We start from the raw sequence: 21025 nt of genomic DNA on the forward strand, positions 1-21025 counted from the left end.
AGGAGGAGAGAGGGGGGGGCAAGGTGGAGGGTGGGGGTGTGGCCTTGACCAACTGCCACTTTTCTCGTTTGAAAGCCATGATGTCTCTCTCCCATGGGTGGGCCAAATTCTCTGGGCGGGCAAAGCCGAGAAAGGGGAGGTAACCTTGCTCCTTATGATGTCATAACAAGCAAGATTCCAGATCGGCCCATCTGAGCTTTCATTTTCTCAAAGGCAGAGCAGGATACCCAGGGCTCGGTTTACACCTATCACCATTTCAAGCCAATTGGGGACCATAGGCAGGCTGGGGAAACGCATATTAATGTTAAAAAACCTCATAAAGTGAAATTTTCATGCCATGGGACCTTTAAATCCCAGACTTACACGTATAACAACATCTAATAACTTTTGATCAAGTTATATACATGGATATGAATGAACACCAAAAATAGTTTGTACTTCCAGGATCAGACTTGATCTACTTCTTTCTCCGTCTCACTTGCGCACGGCAAGCTGGGGAAACTGCAAAAGATGAAAACGTTTTGTCCAGTTCTGTTTTATGAATTAACATTATTATTGAGGTATAGCACAACACAAAATAATATCAAATCCATAACTGTAAGAAAATAAAGTCTTGATTGCCTACCTCCCAGAAAGCCTGATCATCAAAACATTTCTTGTCCTGGGGCGGCCTCCAAAAGTTCCACTTAAGTAGTAGCCCTTTAAACAATGACATATAAAAGTAATTTTGAAAGCATACAAATGGCATGCATGCTGCATTATACAGTGTTGATAAACACCTGTGGTTATCAACCTGCATGTTGTTACACGGTAAACAGATGACTTCAGCTGACCTGAATTTCACTAAAATACTGAAAACCTAAAGTAAGATAAGTGTTGGGTCAAATGTAACTTGTGGCATTCTGCTGTGACTAAATAATTAAAAAGGGACCTTCTGTCTTCGGGTATGATTGTGCCAGAACTCTTTTATATACAGTCTATGTGCCAGAATGATGATAATGGAAACCTTTTAGAGAGAAGACTTATTCAAGATTCAAGAGATGCATTGCACATGTACAGGTGCATTGGAATTATTGTGCATATATATGTCATATCTATATATCAGTAATTTTTGTTATTATTATGACTTACCTGTAATGATTCCCATGGACAGACTTAGACTGATGGTGATGAAGAGAGTGCAAATGTGAAATACGGCAAACCGGATTGCCCTGTGAAATAAAGGACCAATTACACAGGGTGTAACGCTGTATGTTTTGTGTGTTGCAAGGCAACCGTATGGCAGTCGTGTACTTACGTTGTGTGATCATCACAGCCTTTAATCTGTAGGAGGAGATGTGCTAGCCATCCCAGTAGACCTGCGAGTCCATGTGTGCTCAGGACAGCGCAGGTGTCATGGCACTTGAATGCAAGCAGCATGTGGATCTGGAAAATAAGAGCTTATGATGAACTGTGGTGTACAGATTATTTAATTGAGGGGTACGTGTCCATGGGGTGATCAAAACCTTGAGATATCGCAATCCAATTGTTGATACAAGAGCAGCAGTGAATCCGATTGCCATGGCTTCCCATGGCTGATGAACCACTGACATGGAAACCCCAACAGCAACACCACCAGCAAGGATGCTTGACTGCATATGGATCTGACAGAGGAGTGAAGATATACACGCTATCATAAATTAGATCTTACTGGTATAAAGTATACTGATTTGATTAGATATTTTTGGGGGGTATTTATACGGGTAAAAGTAATTTCACTCCAGCCAATTCTCTTTTCATAGAAAAGCATAATGTTGACACATCAAGTGTCACAATACCGGGTTGAGTTTTCCCTTGGGGCTGCAGAGCACCGACACAGCAGCTGCTGTTACAGCACTGACAGCCAGGGCCAGGTAGGTGCTGAACACAGCCCCCAGCTTCCTCCCAGGTGTATGATTGTCCACAAGGACTGAATTGAAACTAGGCCAAAACATCCAGAGAAACATAGTACCTGGAGAACAGAGAGCAGATTATTCCGATTCTGCTTCAACAATGTAGATGCTTGCCAATGCAGGGTTTAAACTTAAATTCTACAAAACCCTATCAACGTCGGGGAAAAACATAACCTACACCTTACCCAACATGGAAAATAATCCGGTTTTGCGGTCAAATTTCTCTTTTTCAAATTGCTGCTCGGATCCTTTCCGATACAGGATCCAGGTCAGCGTGAGTCCAAAGAAGGCCCCAAAGATGTGAAGCAGCATGATGCTCTTTAGAGGCTGGACCTAGAGTAAGAAAACATCATTATGAGCACACACTTTGTCTAAGAAACTGAAGTCAGGGTTAAACACATTCAAAATGCCTTACCTTTAGCATAGTCTGGAGGAGCCATTCATTCAGGACAAACCCTGACACCTCCAGCAGGGCGATGAGGACGAGGTGGACAGGGCTGGTCTTCCCCAGCACGGCTCCAATTGAAATGAGGGCAGAGGCTGAGCACATCTCAGCAACCACCAAGCTAGATATAAAAAAATAACTATTGACATATATATGAGGTTTGTAATATTTCAGAATTTTGTTGGTTTGATATATCTCTTTTCAATTAAGTGTCATTTCATTTTGCTATATAGGCTGTAGATACTGTATAACACGTATCAAATTCAAGGCCCGCGGGCCAAATCCAGCCCCTCACAGATTTTTTTACCCGGCCCGCATATCAATTTAGGTTCACAATACATTTTACTTTTGCCAACGCTTTTGGCTCGTTTTCCATCGTTTTTTTCCGATGTTTTTGTCGCTTTTTTCAACCTTTTTTGTCGTTTTTTTCTTTGATGGCTAAGACACTTTATTGCTGACTTTTTTGGGCCTTTTTGTTGACCGAACTGTCAGTGAGAAGGCAATATGAGACATGCAATAATACAGTCAAACATCCTTGACTTTTTTGGATGACATAAAAGCATGTGAATAAACTAAATGTCTGGCCCTTGATGTGATTGTTATTTTCCAGTGTGGCTCTCAGTGAAACTGAGTTTGACACCCCTGCTGTATAAGGACACATTGATTCATTAGAGATCAGTTCAAACAAATGTGTGACATCAAATAAAGAAAAGTGATCAAATGACTGCCTCAGCTGACGACCTATCTTACCTTCTCAAATTTATCCTGATCATTCCTCTGTAATACCAGGACTCAATTCCATTGAGTATGATTGCCCATTGGGTGGCCATGACAGCTACAAGGAGGTTGAACCCCAAGCCACTGAAACCATACCGCACTAGAAAAGTGCATAAGAAGCCAAAACCTAGAATCACCATCACATTCACATCCTGGAACTCTGCAAGAGAAAAGAAGTAACTTTAAAAACAGCTAGGTACCTAAATCACAATACAGTCCTGTAGTCACTTGTGCTGTGTTTCAGCTTATAGCCTACAGCTCGATTATCAGGAGACAACCCAGCATCTGCTCCTAAAGAACCAGCACATGTAGCCTATAGCTTATCACTGCCCAACAGTAATAACTGCAGCCCCGCCCCATACTCATGGAGTCTAGCATGTCATTTTATTTAGCTTTTAAAAGAACCATGGTAGCTAAACATTTATTTTTCATTAATGAGTTGGGCTAACCTCTCAACCCTGGGGTGGGTCAATATAATCAATAAGTATTGAGGGAAGCATAGTATATAAAAAAATAGAGATGAAATTCTGACGAAACTCTGATTTTGATGAAATTTTGAAATCTGTCTTATTGATTTATTTTCTTTTTATTTTTTTATTTGATGTATTTCCTGGAACCAAATTATGATGACCCACAGAAATTAATACAAATAAATTCAAAAAAAAAAAAAAAAAACTCTCAACCCTCATAGTTTTACCCTCCCTCTTTCCAAGCTCATTACTTACCTGCGTAAAAATTGCTGAAGGTAATCCCATCTTCTTTTACATGGCTTTCAATCTCAATGTAAAAGGCATATATGAATATGAACCCTATCTGCACAAAAAGCAGCAAAGGTGCCAGACGGGAGCGCAGACTTGGTGCGTACTGAGGAGCCATTGGACATATTCACTGCGCACTTCTCTTCCAACTGACGCATGTGTAGCCCTGGCGCTTTGAACAGGGTGCAACCCCGAGCACATCTTTTCATTTTTATCAGCTGCTGGGCATGATACGTCTGTCTTAATTAGCAGGCCCGACGCCGGGATGGGTCCGGAGCTGCGAGCTGTTGTGACCCCCAAACACACACACACACACACACACACACACACACACACAGAAGTTTGTTTGTTGAATTGCATATTTGAGTGAAGTCTTTATAACTAGGCCTACCATAAAAAATAAGGCTGTTGGCAAGAAGAGGGATAGAACAAAATGCAGCATTGTTAGCCTATAACAGTAGCCTACCATATCTATACAACATATACTGTTGGAATAGGCTAATTGACACCCTAAAACATATCTCATAAAATACAATTATACAGATCGCACAGCAACAATTCTATTTGTATTTTTTCTACGAAAATCATAAAGGTCACTTCAGTTTTGTATTTTTTTATCATGCCACCTTTGTTATGGTCCTGAATGCAATGATAAATAAGCCATAAAGTTCATCATATTATAAGCAAGGACAACTGCAACCCACAGTTTTGGGTCAAACACGCGCGCGTACAATGTGCATACTAACCTGATAACAAAACATAGATGGCATACAAGGCCTTGGGGCAAGTCTGTATGAATCACACTCAAAGGACTTGATATAAATAACCCCCGTATGTTGGAAGTGGCGTTGTTGTGTCTCGCACAAAGGGAATTTTGTCCCAACGACTGCATATTTTCTGCTCATAATAAACCAAAGGCAAAAAACACTAAGAAAGAAAACCCGCCTCCGTGATTAGTTCATTGGTCAATCAGCGATGCCCGATTTGTCCACAAAAATCTGATTGGCTTAACGGTGAGACGTTCCACACACTCGCCTCCTCGCTCTCCCCTGTTGTCTTTGGCGGAGGAGAACTGAGCGACCGGCCACGGTGCAACGTAAATGGCTCATCCCTGTATCCGTCAAAGAGAGAAGCCTCGGCGGATAGATTGATTGGATATACCAGCCGTCTGACAAGTGGACGTACGTAAAATGCAGCGCGGTTTGGACTTATGAGTCTGCGCTAACAGCAAAAGAGGAGGTTCCCGAATAGAGTCCTTTATTTATTTCTTTGTTTCCAGTGGGGAAAAAATAATAAGAGCGACATATAGCACAGGCACTTCATTTATTATCTTTGTCCGTATACACAAGAAAACTGGATAAGATTACAGTGGTTACTCGAAGGCCAAAGCCAAGAGGAGGAGGATGAAGCGGCGCAATGCGGACTGCAGCAAACTCCGACGGCCGTTAAAACGGAACCGAATCACTGAGGGTATATACGGCAGGTAACTTATATGGAGCCTGACGAAGGGGTCCTCCTCACGACAATAACTGGGGGGGGGGGGTGCTTGCGGCTTGATATCTGCAGAATGGGAAACGTCCTGATGTTGATGTCAATGAACTGCCACCGCTAGCTAGCTTATTAACCTAGCTAGCTGCTAGTGATAATGTAGTGTATGCTAACGGTATGTTTTCGTTGTACATTAGCTAGCAGGTAACGTTAGCTGTTAAGCTAACCGTGGCGCTAGGCCCTATAACAGCCTGTTTTGAACCATGTCACAGGGTCTGCTTCACAGCAATTTTATATAAGTTTTAGTGGATTTTAGACACAAATTAACAACCCTGGCTATCTACTGTTGGGCCACGTCAGTTGTCATCTGCGAGCCGCATCAAAATGACCCGCTGCCCTGTTAGCTAAAGTAACTTATGATAGCTAGCACAACATCAGCTTTGTCTGCTTATTTATAGTTTAACCACATGCGCCTTACATCCACTAATAGCGTAACAAATCATTAACTGTAAACATGAGTTGAGTCAGTTTGTCTCACTTCAGAAGATTGTATTGCACTATTCAGACAACTTGAAGTTGCTTAGTTCTTCCCAGCCACACCTGACAGGTCCTACCTCTATGTCACTTCCTTTGTATTTAATAAACCAAACTTTGAAGGCCAGTAGTTACACACGTGGCATCTAGATGTGGGGCAGTTCTTGAATTATTGGACAAGTGACCCATCACAAAACAGTCGTGCTTTGTGATCAAAGAACAACATGTCAAGTACAGACATAGACCTCGTCCAGAATGTCTTCACAAGTCTGTTCAATGTCTATGTTGTTGTTGTTGTTCTGTATATATGCCAAGTTGCATTTTAAAACATCAGTTGCTTAGAATAGAAGTGCAGTGCACACAGACACTTCATTTGTCAAACGGCAGCAATAGGCTCCAGACATGCATCATACACTTGATTCACACACACTTACAAAAAAGCTGAATCTCTTCTTATGTATTGACTTAATTATGATTTGCCTTATAGGAGTACCATACTTGTTAGCACAAATCACATTGCCAATATAAAAAAAAAACCTCTTGAATGTGTATTTGTGTTCCAAAGCAACTTGTGTCATCCAATTCTTCTTCTCATTTTTAGTACCTTCCTGTACCTGAAGTTCCTGGTGGTGTGGGCACTGGTGCTACTGGCAGACTTTGTACTGGAGTTCAGGTTTGAGTACCTCTGGCCATTCTGGCTCTTCATCCGGAGTGTGTACGACTCCTTTAGATACCAGGGGCTGGTGAGTGGCTATGTCCTTTTTATATTTATTGTTATAAAGACATATGACATATTTTTTTATATATATGTATGTATGTGTGTGTGTGTGTGTGTGTGTGTGTGTGTGTAAAGACATTACACCTACATATGTGCTATAATTATGGACTTATGTTATCTTCATGTTCTGATTTTCCCATTGAGATGTTAAGTTTTGAATGTTCTGCACCATAGCGCTACTGTCACTGTATTTACATGTGGAATTAAGTAACCAGGTTATTGTTGCCCTTCTGCATTAAGTTGTTTTTTAAATGTCATGTGAACAAGAAACAGTTAACAGTAGCTTGATAGCAGTGTGGTGCAATGAAAGGAAAGATTATTTCTCTCAATAATCAGATTCCCTGCAGTGATTTACTTAGCCAGCGTAAAAGTGATAGTGTCAGATGATTTCCCTTCAGAATCATAGAATAACCCCTGACATGGTAACATTGATTCTGAGACAGCCGAACCCAAACAAAAGAAGAATACCTTTCTTAAGAAGCTGGAGGTGACCAGGGGTAATAAACAGAAGAGAACATCTGTAAATATTGAAGGCAAAGAGTGTTGCTGCAGTGTACCATGCGGACAACACATTTCAGATTATGAACGTAGGGCATTCTTTAACAAATCTTTCAGTCAGTTTACAGTTGAGTTCTACTACACTCTCAAAACTCAGAAATTGTTTTCACCGTCACCTTGTTTGCTACCTCTTAGGACCAGAACGCTAATGTGACATAATGTACAAACTATGGATTTGACCGGGCTTGCGGGTCATTAGTGTTCCTGTTATCTAAATTTTGTATGTTAATGTTAATCTATTATAGTTTTATTTTACAGTGAGTTCATAATTGATGCTGGACAGCTTGTTCTTATTAAAATGCATTGCGTAGGTGTGTGTTTGTTGGTGTGTCTGTGTCTCACAGAGATGCAGGAAAGGAGAACCAAAATCTTATATTTGCATAACCATTCAACAATGAAATTCAGATGAATCACTCAGAATGAGACCACTCCAATTATGAAGGACTAAGATATGGCAGCCAACCCTTCTGTGAAGTGGTATCCAACATCTTAAGGCTGGTTGTTAGCCTGGAAACATTTCCTTTTTCTTTTTTAAGGGAATGATTTACATTTTGAGCATGAAATAATTAAGGGTACAAACAACCTACATCTTTCTCTGCTACATATGTTGCTGGTTTATCATAACCACCTCTCACCCCCCCCCCACCCAACAGGCCTTCTCAGTATTCTTTGTGTGTGTGGCGTTTACCTCGGACATCATTTGCCTCCTCTTCATCCCAGTGCAATGGCTATTCTTCGCTGCCAGTACCTATGTGTGGGTACAGTATGTTTGGCACACAGGTAAGGCACTTCAGTGTGTCTTAATATTTGTATAAAATACTGCATATGATAAATTGGCAAATGCCCGTAATTAACTTGGCTCCTGCTGTGACATTAATCTCATTTGTCTCTACATTAGTTCTGTTTTACAATGCTTACAAAAGAAGGAAGGACGAAGCGTTCTGTGTATTTACACAATGGAATATTAAGAAATAATTCTTAAAGTCAGATCATGCTAATTCTTAGAACTTGCACTATTTTGTGTTCTTCCACCGAGGAAAAACGGGTGTGAAAAGCGTTGTGCAATACCCTTGCACATTGTGTTATCTTATTTACCAATAGTTGCTTCTTAGCATTTGCATGGTGTGTGCAAGTGAGCTGCACTCTGTAGGATTAGTTGTCAGTCTGATTTAGTGGTATCCCCCTGCGTTGACCAAAGGCCAGGTGTCAGATGGAAATCCGAGTGCCAGTTGGGGGAGGGAGAAACACAGAGTGGTCCCCAGTTGCTTTCTGAGCCCTCCCAACTTTACTCACCAGTGACATTCACTGTACGAGTATTAATATCTCTCACCACTCCACAGCACGGTGGTGAAAGTGGCTTGCAGTTTATTGCAGCCGAGGAAACGATGGGTAGTGTCTGTTTCCTGACCACCCAGTGTGTTTAGTGTTTATTGGCGTGTCAATAAAGACCTATGTAGAGTGTAGAAAAGATTAAGGTTTGTATAGAATGATGATCTATCTGTTCTGACTGTGTGTGAGAGGGAGAAGGACAGGTCTGTGGTCATCATACTCTCATGACAACATTTCGGGCAGGTGCTGTTTGGTCGGATGACCTCTCACTTTCCCTGGCGCATATCAGTACACTGGCGAGAGTGGTATTTTGGACGGGTGGACCATTCACCTTTCAATCACAGACAAAAATATGAAGCATATTTGACAACAAGCAGGATGTGCTACATGAGATCAGGAGCACAGTAGGAACTCCCAGCAGGGGGACGATGGTGTCAGTAAAGACCCTGCCATCGGTGCGTTTACATGCAGTTTAAAAAAAAAAAACGATTATATTCGGGTTAAGGCAATAACCCGATTTCTCAAACGCCATGTAAACACCTTACCCCGGTTAAAATCGGAGATCTCGTAACGGGTTAACAGAAGTAGAGGGTTACTACAGTAACAGGGTTATTCCTCCATGCATACACCTTAACCGGGCTATGATTGGTTTAAGCGGCTGCCCTCCCCTCTCTCCCGGAGTGGTTTTTGAACTGGACATAATCTGTCAGCACACTGAGTCGTAGTCGTTGCTGTGACACCATACAAAAAAACAGCGGAACCCGAATCAGCGGGCCACCGGCAGCAAAGAGTCTGCAATCCATCTGTTTTACTCCATGCCGAGGCAGCAGCGGACAGATTTTCCATCTCCAGGGCTGTCAACGCTGCGTCTCGGCAAAAAAGTGGAGGGACAGAGCAGCCTCCCCTGCGGCCGTCGGCTAACGTTAATGTTAGCTAGCTTATTTCACCATTCCGACACTGGTTACAGATAAAGTTATAATGAGCCGAACAACTTGTCAGTCACCTGGCGGGAACACTGTGCTGTCCTACGCTGTGACAGTGATCTGTCAGTGTAGTTTTGACATAGGTCAACTGGAACCTACTGTACCGGAGGTAGTTAGTCCTGTCATTCTCCCCATTCTTCCCCGCTCATGTATTCGGGGAGAACTGGCATGCCCCGGTTACTGCTGTGCATGTAAACGCGCTGAATGTCCGTATTCTAAAGTTTGTTTGGGACATATAACGGACGGACATATAAGAACTTTGCCTGAATACAGCATAAAATAATGATTTAGGCAGTATCTTATGAAATAATAAGTTAACAATGACCAAGCATTCTGTGCCAACTATGCCCATTTATAACATCTTTGTCCTGCTTTTATTTGTTTGTTTTTTTCCAGAGAGAGGTGTTTGTCTGCCCACTGTGTCTCTATGGATACTCTTTGTATACATAGAGGCAGCCATCAGATTCAAAGACCTGAAGAACTTCCACGTGGACTTGTGTCGCCCTTTTGCTGCACACTGGTGAGCCACTGTTCTGCTTGAACTAGGTGGAATGCTGTCGTTGACAGACATGCTTTGACTGAAAGGCATGTCTAGGTTTAGTGCCGACCTAGTCCTGAATTTTCACAAACCTTCGCTCACTGCTGCACATTAAATTAAGTCATATGATTGGTTATGTGGTGGGCCACATGCCTCTCTTTTTCTTCCCTTTGCTCATTTTTATTCATGATAAATCAGTTTAAGGCTGGATGAAGAAATAAATGATTAACTATGCCTTATTGTACAAGTAAGATGTTTTCTATTTGCACTATTCCCACTTTGTATTGCGACTACTGCACAGCAATTTCTCTCAGTATAAATTATCTCTTATATGAAGTGTAGAGACATTTGATTGTGCCATGGTCTAATGCATTTTTTGCGCCACAGACAAATGTAAAAATGTGTGTTTGCATATTTGTTTCTGTGTTTTATAAAAAAGAAAAAGCTGAGGTTTCTCTTGGATTCTCCCCAGGACTACATATTTATGAAAAATCTTAAAAGATGTTTAAAGTAGCACCTCTAAAGTGTATGGTCATAAACTGTGGCTAAGAGAGCGCTGCAATTTTTGTCTCTTTTTAGAAAGGCCCAAAGAGCTTCAAGATGGATTTGGTTGTGTTATGTTATGAAGTTAAGCTGTTACCAGACTATAATAAATAATTCTAAATGATTGATACCTTAAGTACATGTTTTGACTCAGTACATTTTTTTTTTATTATTATTATTATTATTATTATTATTTAAAAAAAAACAAATCTATAATCCAAGACTAGATTTATGAGTGTACTTCTTGTGTCCATCTCTGTAGCATTGGCTACCCAGTGGTCACGCTGGGCTTCGGCTTCAAGAGCTACGTAAGCTATAAGATGCGCCTTCGAAAGCAGAAGGAGGTACAGAAGGAGAATGAGTTTTACATGCAGCTGCTGCAGCAGGCTCTGCCTCCAGAGCAACAGATGCTTCAGAGGCAAGAGCGAGAAGCAGAAGAAGGTAAGATTCAAATACACACAGTATCTCACAAAAGTGAGTACACCCCTCACATTTTAGTAAATATTTAATTATATCTTTTAATGGGACAACACTGAATAAATTACACTTTGCTACAATGTAAAGTATTAAGTGTACAGCTTGTATAACAGTGTAAATGTGCTATTGCCTCAAAATAACTCAACACACAGCCATTAATGTCTAAACCGCTGGCAACAATACTATGCAAAAAAACGATACTATGCATTCTGATAAAGTTCCCTTGGCCTTTGGAATTAAAATAGCCCTACATCATCACATACCCTTCACCATACCTAGAGATTGGCATGGTTTTATGTCAGTTAGGCTAATATCTGGTTTGATTTGCATTGAGATTTTATGGAAAGTACCCCATGCCAATCTCTAGGTATGGTGAAGGGCATGTGAGGATGTGGGGCTATTTTACTTCCAAAGGGAACTTTATTCTCTCCTTCTGAGAATATAGTTCCCGGTTTGTTTACGGCCTTTGGAATTAAAATAGCCCCCCACATCATCACATACCCTTTACCATACCTAGAGATTGGCATGGGGTACTTTCCATAAAATCATCTCTCAATGCAAATCAAACCAGCTATTAGCCTAACTGACATAAAACCATGCCATGTGATGATGTGGGGCTATTTTAATTCCAAAGGCCAAGGGAACTTTATCAGGATGCATAGTATCCTGGATCTGTGAAATAACTGGCCTTTAAAAATAAAAATCTGCCTGCCTCTATGGGAATTTAACATAGGGGTGTACTCACTTTTGTTGCCAGCGGTTTAGACATTAATGGCTGTGTGTTGAGTTATTTTGAGGGGACAGCACATTTACATGGTTATACAAGCTGTACACTTAATTACATCTTCTGAAGAGTCCATCATCATGTTTTTTTTAATCCTCCGTGTCCTCCTTAGCTACTAGCAACTGTGTGGAGGAGGGGTGGGGGAGGTGCGCGGTCACGGAAGTCTTGTATCATGTGGACGCGCCGACAGTTTTGTTATTACTTAGAATTCCTCATGGGGGCGACAGAAACTACGCACTATAACTTTAATTAGACATTTCTTGAAAGAGTGTAATTTTGGTTAGTTTGGTTAGCTAGCTCGCTATCTTCAGTCAGAGATGGATTGGGTAGTTGAATGATCTGCTACTCAGTCTTGCGTCTGACAGGACTCATGACAAAAATGGCAGGTAGTCACCAGAAACAAAACAAAAAAGGCAGTAATGCCTCTAGATCTACATAGGCTTTGTGTTGGGCCCAGAAGAAAGAGATTCTGCGTCCTGTTTATGTGATTTGAATAGATGGTGACAATAAACATGGACCCTGGAAACAGAACTGTTTTTTTTTTTTAAATCACAACCAGGCTTTTATCAAGTTTGTATTGGTTTGTCATGAATCTGTCTTATCAAACAAGCCAAGATTACTTCTATGTATATTTGCAGCATTTCCCTCCCTAGCCAAAGTCTGTGGTTGCAGGTGTACGTGCCTCCCAGTTCAAACAAACCAACCATGCACATAATGATCACAAGAGGCTCTGGTCCTTGGGCGTGATTAGGCAAAGATTTGAAAGGAGCTTGCAGGGCAAGGAGTTAGTGGGAAAATGTCCACAATTGCAGAAAAAGGATCACTTGAAATGCAGTGTGTCTTGTTGTAGGCACAGTCTGGCCATTTCACACAAGTAACACATGAGGATCCTCTGTCAGTGCTCACACTGGTTACATAAAGTCATGTTTCAGATATAAGATATGGAGAATTACACACTGGTCAAGAGAGGATAGAGAACATCTGGAGTCTCTGGACTCTTTAAGATGTCTCATGGCAGTTGTCATACAGTATATATATATTTCACATGTATCCCCTTTACTTCCCTCCTTATTCATACAACAGCAGCAGCAGCAGCAGCTAAAGGAATATCTGAAGTGGACACACCTCCAGTGTCACAGAATGGCGCCCCAGCCAATAAAAAGACATCGGCATCACTGCCGGAGTTAGAGTATAGAGAAAAAGGGAAAGAGGGGAGGGGCGGCGGGGAGGCTAAAAAGCAGCACAACAGCAACAGCATCCTGCCATCGTCAGTGGACTCTAAACTCCAAGAGATGGAGTATATGGAGAACCATATAAACAACAAGAGACTGACCACAGAGCTGGGCAGCACAGAGAACCTGTTGCTTAAAGAGGACAACAATTCCTCCTGCTCCTCCTCATCCTCCTCCTCCTCCAAAAACTACAAAAATGCTAGCAGCAACGTGGCAACGCTCAACTCTTCGCCACGTGGCCACAGTGCTACCAACGGCAGCGTGCCCTCCTCTACACCGTCATCCTCCTCTTCCACGGGGAAGAGCGAGAAGAAGCACAAGTTAGCAGTGGGGAAGGGGACATCGGGAGGCTCCCACAGGGATCCCACAGACAACTGTATCCCCAACAACCAGCTGAGCAAGCCAGAAGCACTTGTTAGGTAAGAAGCACATGCTCAGACACCGACCTATTCATCAAGACGCATACTCATTAAGACTTAAGTACACTTGACAAATAAACTATTTTAGCTTTGCCTTGTGTTTGAGACGACATATTCTGCCAAACTAAATGTCTTCCACTGTCAAGTATGTGTTGAGGCTAGGGATGTCCTGGTGACATTTATTTTCTTGATCTAGATATTGATACCAAGTAGGGCTGGACTGGGCGATATGGAGAAGATCAGATATCACGATATTTTTGACCAAATACCTACAATATACCTAATACAATATGTCGCTATTGCAGCGATATTCTAGGGTTGACAATTGGTGCTTTAACAAAATATGTTCAAACTTAGATTTTAGATAAATAATCATCAGTAATGTGGACATATGTCAAAGTGGGGGAAAAGGCAAATAATGGAACAGCTAGGTGAGTTCAGAAAAGCCTTTAATGCAGCCTTTAAAACCAGGAAAAGACAACACTTGTGTCATATCACGATATGACGATATCCAAAATCTAAGACGATATCTGGTCTCATATCACAATATCGATATATTGCCCAGCCCTAATACCAAGTATATATTTTCTCTACACTGTGCACACTTCACTGGGCACACTTAAAGCAGACCTACATTACATTTAAGTAAAGTAGACTAAATGTTTAACAGCTGAAGAGCTCTGCATTAAAATAAAATATAGCCTGCATTACAGCTGATTTTTGGTGGTTTACTCTAATATTTTATGGTGTCCTATAGCCCCATGGTATTTTGGATCTGATGTGGCCGAAAGGTTTGAACAGGATTTGGACAACTTCTCATATCCAGCGTGAACAGAATACGAAAGTACAAAGCCATCCCGGTTTCATCATATAGCAGTATTTTCAAAGCATTTTCCTGTTTTTTTTTTTTAACTTTTTCTTGCATCGCTTGCTGCTTCACTCTAGCATATCATTAAGTGAAACTCTGGCAGGCTGCTATTTATTTTATTCTTCACTCACAAAACCAAGTAGTTCATTTATTTTATTTATATTATAATTGTGTGTGTGTGTGTGTGTGTATGTATATATATATATATATATATATATATAAAAACAAAACATGTCCATCAAAAGATTTCCTTATGGTCATCAAGAGGGTCTTTTGCTGGTGTGGTTTTTAATTGGGCTGAGAGTTTAAAACCATGTTATTTAAAAAATAAAAAATAAAAAAGGGTATAATGCGAAGAATGTGTCATCGTAGTAGTGCCTCCCTGCATGTCTAATCTAAGTTTGTCAGTGGTTGACTCTTTGCAATGTGGATTTTTTGTTGCAGATTTTTCTTGTTTACTGTCTCAGGTGCCAGCAGAGAAACCAACATACATTTATACCACTCTCTGTAACTTTAAGGCCTCAGCTTGGTTTTCATCATAAATCTCTCTCTTAGAAATTATGTTGAAAGTTTGACTATGACTGATGATATTCTGTCTTCTAAATGGGACCTATAAATGGTTATAGAGTTTCCTTCACTCAGTTGATTTCAGAATGAAGGCCATCACCATTTTTGTAATACTCATTGCACAGTCCCTACAGAAAAACGATATTATGCGATCGCATAATTCAATGCATAATCAGCCAAAGTCCACATATTTATGCGGGGGGCGCATTTTTTCAAATACGCCGCACTTTCGCTGCATAAATTGCCGATTTCCGGGCAAAATATGCGGGGCTTGCATGATTTCGTAATCCCCGCATTTTCGTTCACACAAGAGCAGCCATTTTCCCCTGTTGCCATGGGAACGTTATGAAGTGACGTAATTACGCGACGTGAACATCATCGAAAAGCAGGATGTTGGGGGAATCACTATTTTTCTGAGGCAGCTGTTTGCTACTGTGGTCTGGGGCATGTGTATAGTTCATGGTTGGACCATTAGGCCACAATATTTTGAATCACGTATACCATAACTACATACATGTTTCGATACTAAGGTAAAACATTACTTGCAATGTGAGGATACACTTTTTAAGCATTATTTTTTTTTTTTAATATAAGCTGTTCACTCTTCCACCTGGGACAGATTGGAGCAGGACGTGAAGAAGTTGAAGGCAGACCTGCAGGCCAGCCGGCAGGTTGAGCAGGACCTGCGTAGCCAGATTGGCTCGCTGGGCAGCGCTGAGCGCTCCATACGCACTGAGCTGGGCCAACTGCGCCAGGAGAACGAACTGCTGCAGAACAAGTGAGTGGGGCTACTATTTGCCGGATCAAAGCAAGGTCACACTAGTGGTCCTTTTTTGGTTTAGGATCATTACTTAATGGGGCATGTTCATTGTCATGCATCAGTATAAATGAACACTGTAGGAAAAGAGCAGAAAAATCATTGCATCAAAACAGCTTTACAGTCACAAGTTAATTTTGGATTGGGAAATGTCTGCCAGAAAAGATCCCTTTGATTGGTGCAGACTTTTCAATTTATTTCTAATGAGATCACAAATACCAACAATTTGTATGGGCTGCTCAAATAAACTCTATACATGTGAAACTGTGATGGATACATAAAGCACAGGTAAGAAATGCTGATCCTGCCCCGTCTGTATTTCCTGCTTGTTAATGTGCTGTTCTCTATGTGTCTGTGCACTTGTAGGCTCCATAATGCTGTGCAGGCAAAGCAAAAGGATAAACAGGCAGTGGGCCAACTGGAGAAAAGGCTCAAAGCAGAGCAGGAGGCTCGAGCCACTGCCGAGAAACAGCTCGCAGACGAAAAGAAGCGAAAGAAGTTAGAGGAGGCCACAGCAGCCAGAGCAGTAGCACTAGCAGCAGCATCCAGGTAGGTGCACATCTGACATTTTTAAACTTAATTTTCAATAACCATTTTACGTCTGACTTGTCGCTCGTTTCTTTCAAGTTATGATCTTTTTATTATGATAAATTCACTACTTTCTTTCCTCCCATTTTTGTTCAGAGGGGAGTGCACAGACACGCTGCGGCGGAGGATCACTGAATTAGAAACAGAGTGCAAGAAACTAACAATGGACATCAAGCTAAAGGAGGACCAGATCAGAGAGCTTGAATTAAAAGTTCAGGTAAAAACAGATTTGAATTCTATCTATCTATCTATCTATCTATCTATCTATCTATCTATCTATCTATCTATCTATCTATCTATCTATCTATCTATCTATCTATCTATCTATCTAATAAGCAAATGCATTAAACCACAATCATACATACATATACACATGCATGTATGTATGATTGTGGTTTAATGCATTTGCTTATGTGTAATGCATTTTGGCAGAGAGTAGAGTAGTTGGTGTAAGATTTTAATCTTGTAAGTTATAAAGAAGCTTTTTGATTCTGCTCAGCAAAAAGTATTGTGTACATTGGCAGTTCTGAATTTGTCAGTAAATGCAAATAGCTTTTGCAATATGGTGTGACAAAGCTTCACACAAGACAGAAGTGATGCAGCAAAATGTAACATGCCCATGTCGATATGATGATGGAGCATTTCTTGGTGCTCTGTCCCAGTTATAGTGCCCCAGAACTAGCTAATGCCTGGGTGCAAAAGTCAAGTAAACACAGCTTTAAAACAGTAAATTGTTCTTGGCAACATATAACCTATTTATAATTTCTTTACCTTACCTATTTTACCTTTTTTGTCTCACAAAACACCTTATCATTTTAGACAAAGACAAATGACTACTCTAGTATCAATTTGAGAACATTTCTCTTTGTTTGATAACATTAAAAGTAAAGTTAGGCTTTGCTGTCGGCTTCCTGACTCATAAAAAAAAAATGAGAGAGAGATTCGCACGAGTCATGGGCCAAACTGAACTGCCAGCTGCAGACTTGTGTCTTGGGCAAGTGAGCAAGAGAGGCGGTGCTTTGATGATTGAGTCAAGACTGTGCGCCCCCATTTTCAACCAATGACATAATTTGTCCCGCCCCAGTTGTTAGTGACCCTGGTCAGGTGCAATTCACATTGAAGTTGACCCATGTCCGACCAGCTTTCGACTCCCCTCTCAACCTGGATGGTGAAGCCGAGTCAAAGTCAATCCTGGTTCAACCCTTTTTTTTTTTTTATAGTCCATAACCATAATCACTACTATTTCAAATGAGCAAAGTGGCAGTTGGTCAAGGCCACACCCCCGCCCTCCACCTTCCCCCCCCCTCTCTCCTCCTCAATAGCTACGGACACAGAAATGGCACATCCTAAGGAAAGCTCATTGTGGGACTGGCTCTAGTGGCTGTAATTCTGCACCAAGGCTGAATTTCGGGAAAGAGACTTCAGATACAGTATTAGGGGACCACTAAGGTCTATATAAAAGCATCCAAAGAGCACCATGTCATGGGACCTTTTAAATTACAATCTAGGTCAAGGGTTGTCTCTCCATTTGTTCATCATGCAGCACTGAATTCATTTGTTCCCATGAGTTATTGGACTGTATGAAAACGAATCAAAGTTTCACTCTCCCGTTGCATATGTGCCTCACCACTTGCATCTAGCAAGCTAAAAATGTTACAAATAGCCATTTACTGAACATTCAATCCCCAGTGTGGTAAAGCCTCCAGTCACAGACTGTAACCCCCTAACTGTATCTCTTCTCCTCCATCTCTCAGGAGCTTCATAAATATAAGGAGAATGAAAAAGACACGGAGGTGCTGATGTCGGCGCTGTCGGCCATGCAGGACAAGACCCAGCACCTGGAGAACAGTCTGAGTGCAGAGACCAGGATCAAGCTGGACCTCTTCTCTGCGCTGGGAGACGCCAAGAGACAGCTAGAGATCGCACAAGGTCAGTCTGATATCCACAAACGCCATATTTACTCGCGCGCACACAGTGCTTAGACTGTGAGCACACACGCTACAAATATTCTGAACAGTATTGTCAAAGTTACCTTGTTTTTGGATTGACGTGTTGTTTTCAGGTCAGATCCTGCAGAAGGACCAGGAGATAAAAGATCTGAAGCAGAAGATAGCCGAAGTGATGGCCGTCATGCCCAGCATCTCCTACACAGCCGACACCAGCAGCATGAACCCTGTGGCCCCCCACTACTCCTCCAAATTCATGGACACCAATCCCTCCGGCCTAGACCCCAACGCCTCCGTTTACCAGCCACTCAAAAAGTGAACGCTTCGTCCCGCCCCTCTCCTGCCTCCATCCTCCCATCATTTTTATTTCTCGTGCAGGCCCACCACCTTCAAGTCTGCTCGGCATGTCTGCGGCTGAGGACGTTGTTTTTCTTGGGTTTTTATTTTTCTCCTCGCCAGGTCAGAAGGATGTTGTATTGTGTGACTGTATTTGTTGTAGTTAAAACAAAAGACAAAAAAAAAACTTCAAACGGACATCACATCAACTACGAAGTCCCAGTTTTCTTTCTTCTCTTAAGTGTCTAGTGAAACCTCACAGAATCGGGTTTGTATCTTCATCTCAAGGGTGTTGCTCTACCTTTCCCACCACCTCTGCAACCAGTTACCTGCTCTTTGGTCTTGGGGAATAACTGCTTTATTATTTTACGTTGTGATGTTTTTCCTCCTAAAACTTGGAAAACGGAGTTCTCCTTTATCATACAGTCACACAGCCTGACTTGTATCCCAATTTCTTTGACAGATTGTTTTTTTCTTTTTTTCTTCCACCAAGGAAGTATGGCAACATCTGTACAACCAGAGGAATGTAATGCAAAGTTGGCACAGACTTTCACCCCAGTTATGTTTTAATTTATTTTTTTAAGACCCCAAATTAAGCCTGCTCTCAGCCGCTTTGGGGTTTGGTGGTGAATAGTTTTTAAAGTGTATTGTGTGGTTCTATTTGTTCACTCTTTAAGATTCAAGTGTTGATTTCAACAGGCTGGAAGTGTTGATTGCAATAAGTATGAAAATATATTGTGTTAACAGCAGAAAAAGTAAACCTTTAAAATGAAATGGACCCAAGCAGCTCCTAATGTTCAGCATCCGTGAAAACAGCAGTTTGGTTTCCCCCGCTCTATTTTCTGACGAAGTTTTTTTGAGTTGAGGAAAGAGTGCAGTAACGTGTGTGTGTGTGTGTGTGTGTGTGTGTGTGTGTGTGTGTGTGTCTGTGTGTGTGTCTGTGTGTGTGTGTCTGTGTGTGTGTCTGTGTACCTGCTTCTCAGTGCTCTGCATAGTCTTTCACCAGTTGTCATGATCACAGTGCCTTGATTTGAGGACACAGAGTGAGTTTGGTAATGAGATACGGCCCAACCCTTCTGAATTAGTTGGGAAGCATCTGGCTAAGCTGGACATGATAAGAATTTGACCTTGCTTAGTGAAGTTGGACAAAGTTGCCTTCACACTCTGATTTGGCTTTTGGACTCTCTGCTGATTTCCCAACCATTGTGTCCACTGGAGGGCAGCTTTGTCCCTTTTTATGTAAGTCACATTTAACAGATACATTAGATGGCACCAAATTCGTACTCCTATTTGCCCATTGTCAGAATGTTGACATGACATTAGCCGCCACAGAGTCTACTGCTTACATGTCCACTCGCAGAAGCACATCTCTACTGCTGTTAAACCCAAATCCCTCGGCTTAGCTGCTGCCCCCTCTGTTCTTGATTTCCAATTTAAAGTTGCACTGTAGCAAACACATGCTGTTCGAAAGGGAAAACTGTAAAGATGGACTGTGCAATGTAAGCAAAGCTTTGGAGACGCCAACTTTGGTATAGCAGTTAAATAATTTAATTTAATTAATCCTCCACTTCAGTTTGTGTGCCGAGACTGGGAATGCTTGTTTCTCTAGTAATGTGTTCAAGAATGTACTGCAAATGCATTGGTTGACGTGTTTTGTCAAATATCCAGTTGAATATCACTTAATGGAAGTTTCTGTTAAGCAGGTAGAGAAAGTGGTCACCTGTTTGTAGTAGACTGTGTAGTTAAAAGTAAGGGACTAGAAAGTCACATTTCTTTTTGTGAATGTTACAGTATTTGCAACTGTTGGGGGAAGTGGCTGTTTTTTTTTTTTTTTATAGCAGTTTTACTTACTCCTGTTTCTGGTATTATTATTTTCCTGCAGGGAGAAAATCGCTTGACGCTGATGTGGTTTCACCATCATCAGACATGGTCATTGTTGTGCGTGTGGTTTCCATCTAATGTGTATATGGAGATGCTCCCCCCCCCCGCTCAGATTGCAGCCATTGGCTCCCGGAAAAAAAAAATGTTGTGAAAATTACAGTTTGGTCCGTTGATTGTTGGAAGTATAGAAAAGTGTTTTGTTTTTGTTTTTTTCATTTTCTATGCCCACAGTCACTGCTCTGTTTCTCCCCAGGTCTGACTTTGGCTGTGCTCTCGCTCTGTGAGGTTTACAAGGAATAAACATTTTTTTTCTTCTTGCAAATTGACTATTCTCTGCTTGCTTGCCTTTACTCCGACAATATGTCTAGATCTTTCAAAACGACTTGTAAGCTTTGTTTGTTTAAAGTGGCAATGCACCGATTTTACATTTAAACCAGACCTTGCCGTC

At 41.4% G+C, this 21025-nt stretch overlaps 2 protein-coding genes across 3 annotated transcripts; one reads left to right on the top strand and one right to left on the bottom strand.

Annotated features, from left to right (window-relative positions):
- Positions 1–228: 228 nt before the first annotated feature.
- On the bottom strand, positions 229–4785 carry rhd (Rh blood group, D antigen). 2 transcript variants are annotated; one of them, XM_039786245.1, is made up of 11 exons: positions 4658–4784; positions 3879–4195; positions 3127–3313; positions 2347–2497; positions 2117–2264; positions 1818–1990; positions 1506–1643; positions 1298–1425; positions 1132–1211; positions 626–699; positions 229–501 (listed from the first exon to the last, which is right to left on the bottom strand). In XM_039786245.1, the coding sequence occupies exons 2-11, from the start codon at positions 4027–4029 to the stop codon at positions 475–477; spliced, it is 1257 nt and encodes a 418-aa protein (XP_039642179.1). In that variant the 5' UTR covers positions 4030–4195; positions 4658–4784; the 3' UTR covers positions 229–474. The 2 variants fall into 2 exon arrangements, with proteins under 2 accessions (XP_039642179.1, XP_039642178.1); XM_039786244.1 differs by lacking the exon at positions 229–501 and having other exon boundaries at positions 533–699; positions 4658–4785.
- Positions 4786–4972: 187 nt separating this feature from the next.
- Positions 4973–20899, top strand: maco1b (macoilin 1b). Its single transcript, XM_039786281.1, has 11 exons — positions 4973–5394; positions 6535–6676; positions 7923–8049; positions 9978–10101; positions 10925–11103; positions 13007–13574; positions 15629–15787; positions 16193–16375; positions 16511–16631; positions 18169–18343; positions 18477–20899. Exons 1-11 carry the CDS (start codon positions 5315–5317, stop codon positions 18677–18679), a joined length of 2061 nt encoding a protein of 686 aa, XP_039642215.1. The 5' UTR covers positions 4973–5314; the 3' UTR covers positions 18680–20899.
- Positions 20900–21025: the final 126 nt, after the last annotated feature.

This window comes from Perca fluviatilis, chromosome 20 (genome assembly GCF_010015445.1).
Source record: "Perca fluviatilis chromosome 20, GENO_Pfluv_1.0, whole genome shotgun sequence".
In the NCBI taxonomy this organism is placed as follows: Eukaryota; Metazoa; Chordata; class Actinopteri; order Perciformes; family Percidae; genus Perca; species Perca fluviatilis.

Bases quoted from the DNA above. Each gene is read 5' to 3' on its own strand.
- rhd (XM_039786244.1), bottom strand. From the start codon at position 4,029: ATGGCTCCTCAGTACGCACCAAGTCTGCGCTCCCGTCTGGCACCTTTG. The intron at 3,314-3,878 runs GTAAGTAATGAG...TTTCTCTTGCAG, and splicing joins CTTCAGCAATTTTTACGCAG to AGTTCCAGGATGTGAATGTG. The intron at 2,498-3,126 runs GTAAGATAGGTC...TTTTATATCTAG, and splicing joins ATCAGGATAAATTTGAGAAG to CTTGGTGGTTGCTGAGATGT.
- maco1b (XM_039786281.1), top strand. From the start codon at position 5,315: ATGAAGCGGCGCAATGCGGACTGCAGCAAACTCCGACGGCCGTTAAAA. The intron at 11,104-13,006 runs GTAAGATTCAAA...TTCATACAACAG, and splicing joins AGAGCGAGAAGCAGAAGAAG to CAGCAGCAGCAGCAGCTAAA. The intron at 13,575-15,628 runs GTAAGAAGCACA...CACCTGGGACAG, and splicing joins AAGCCAGAAGCACTTGTTAG to ATTGGAGCAGGACGTGAAGA.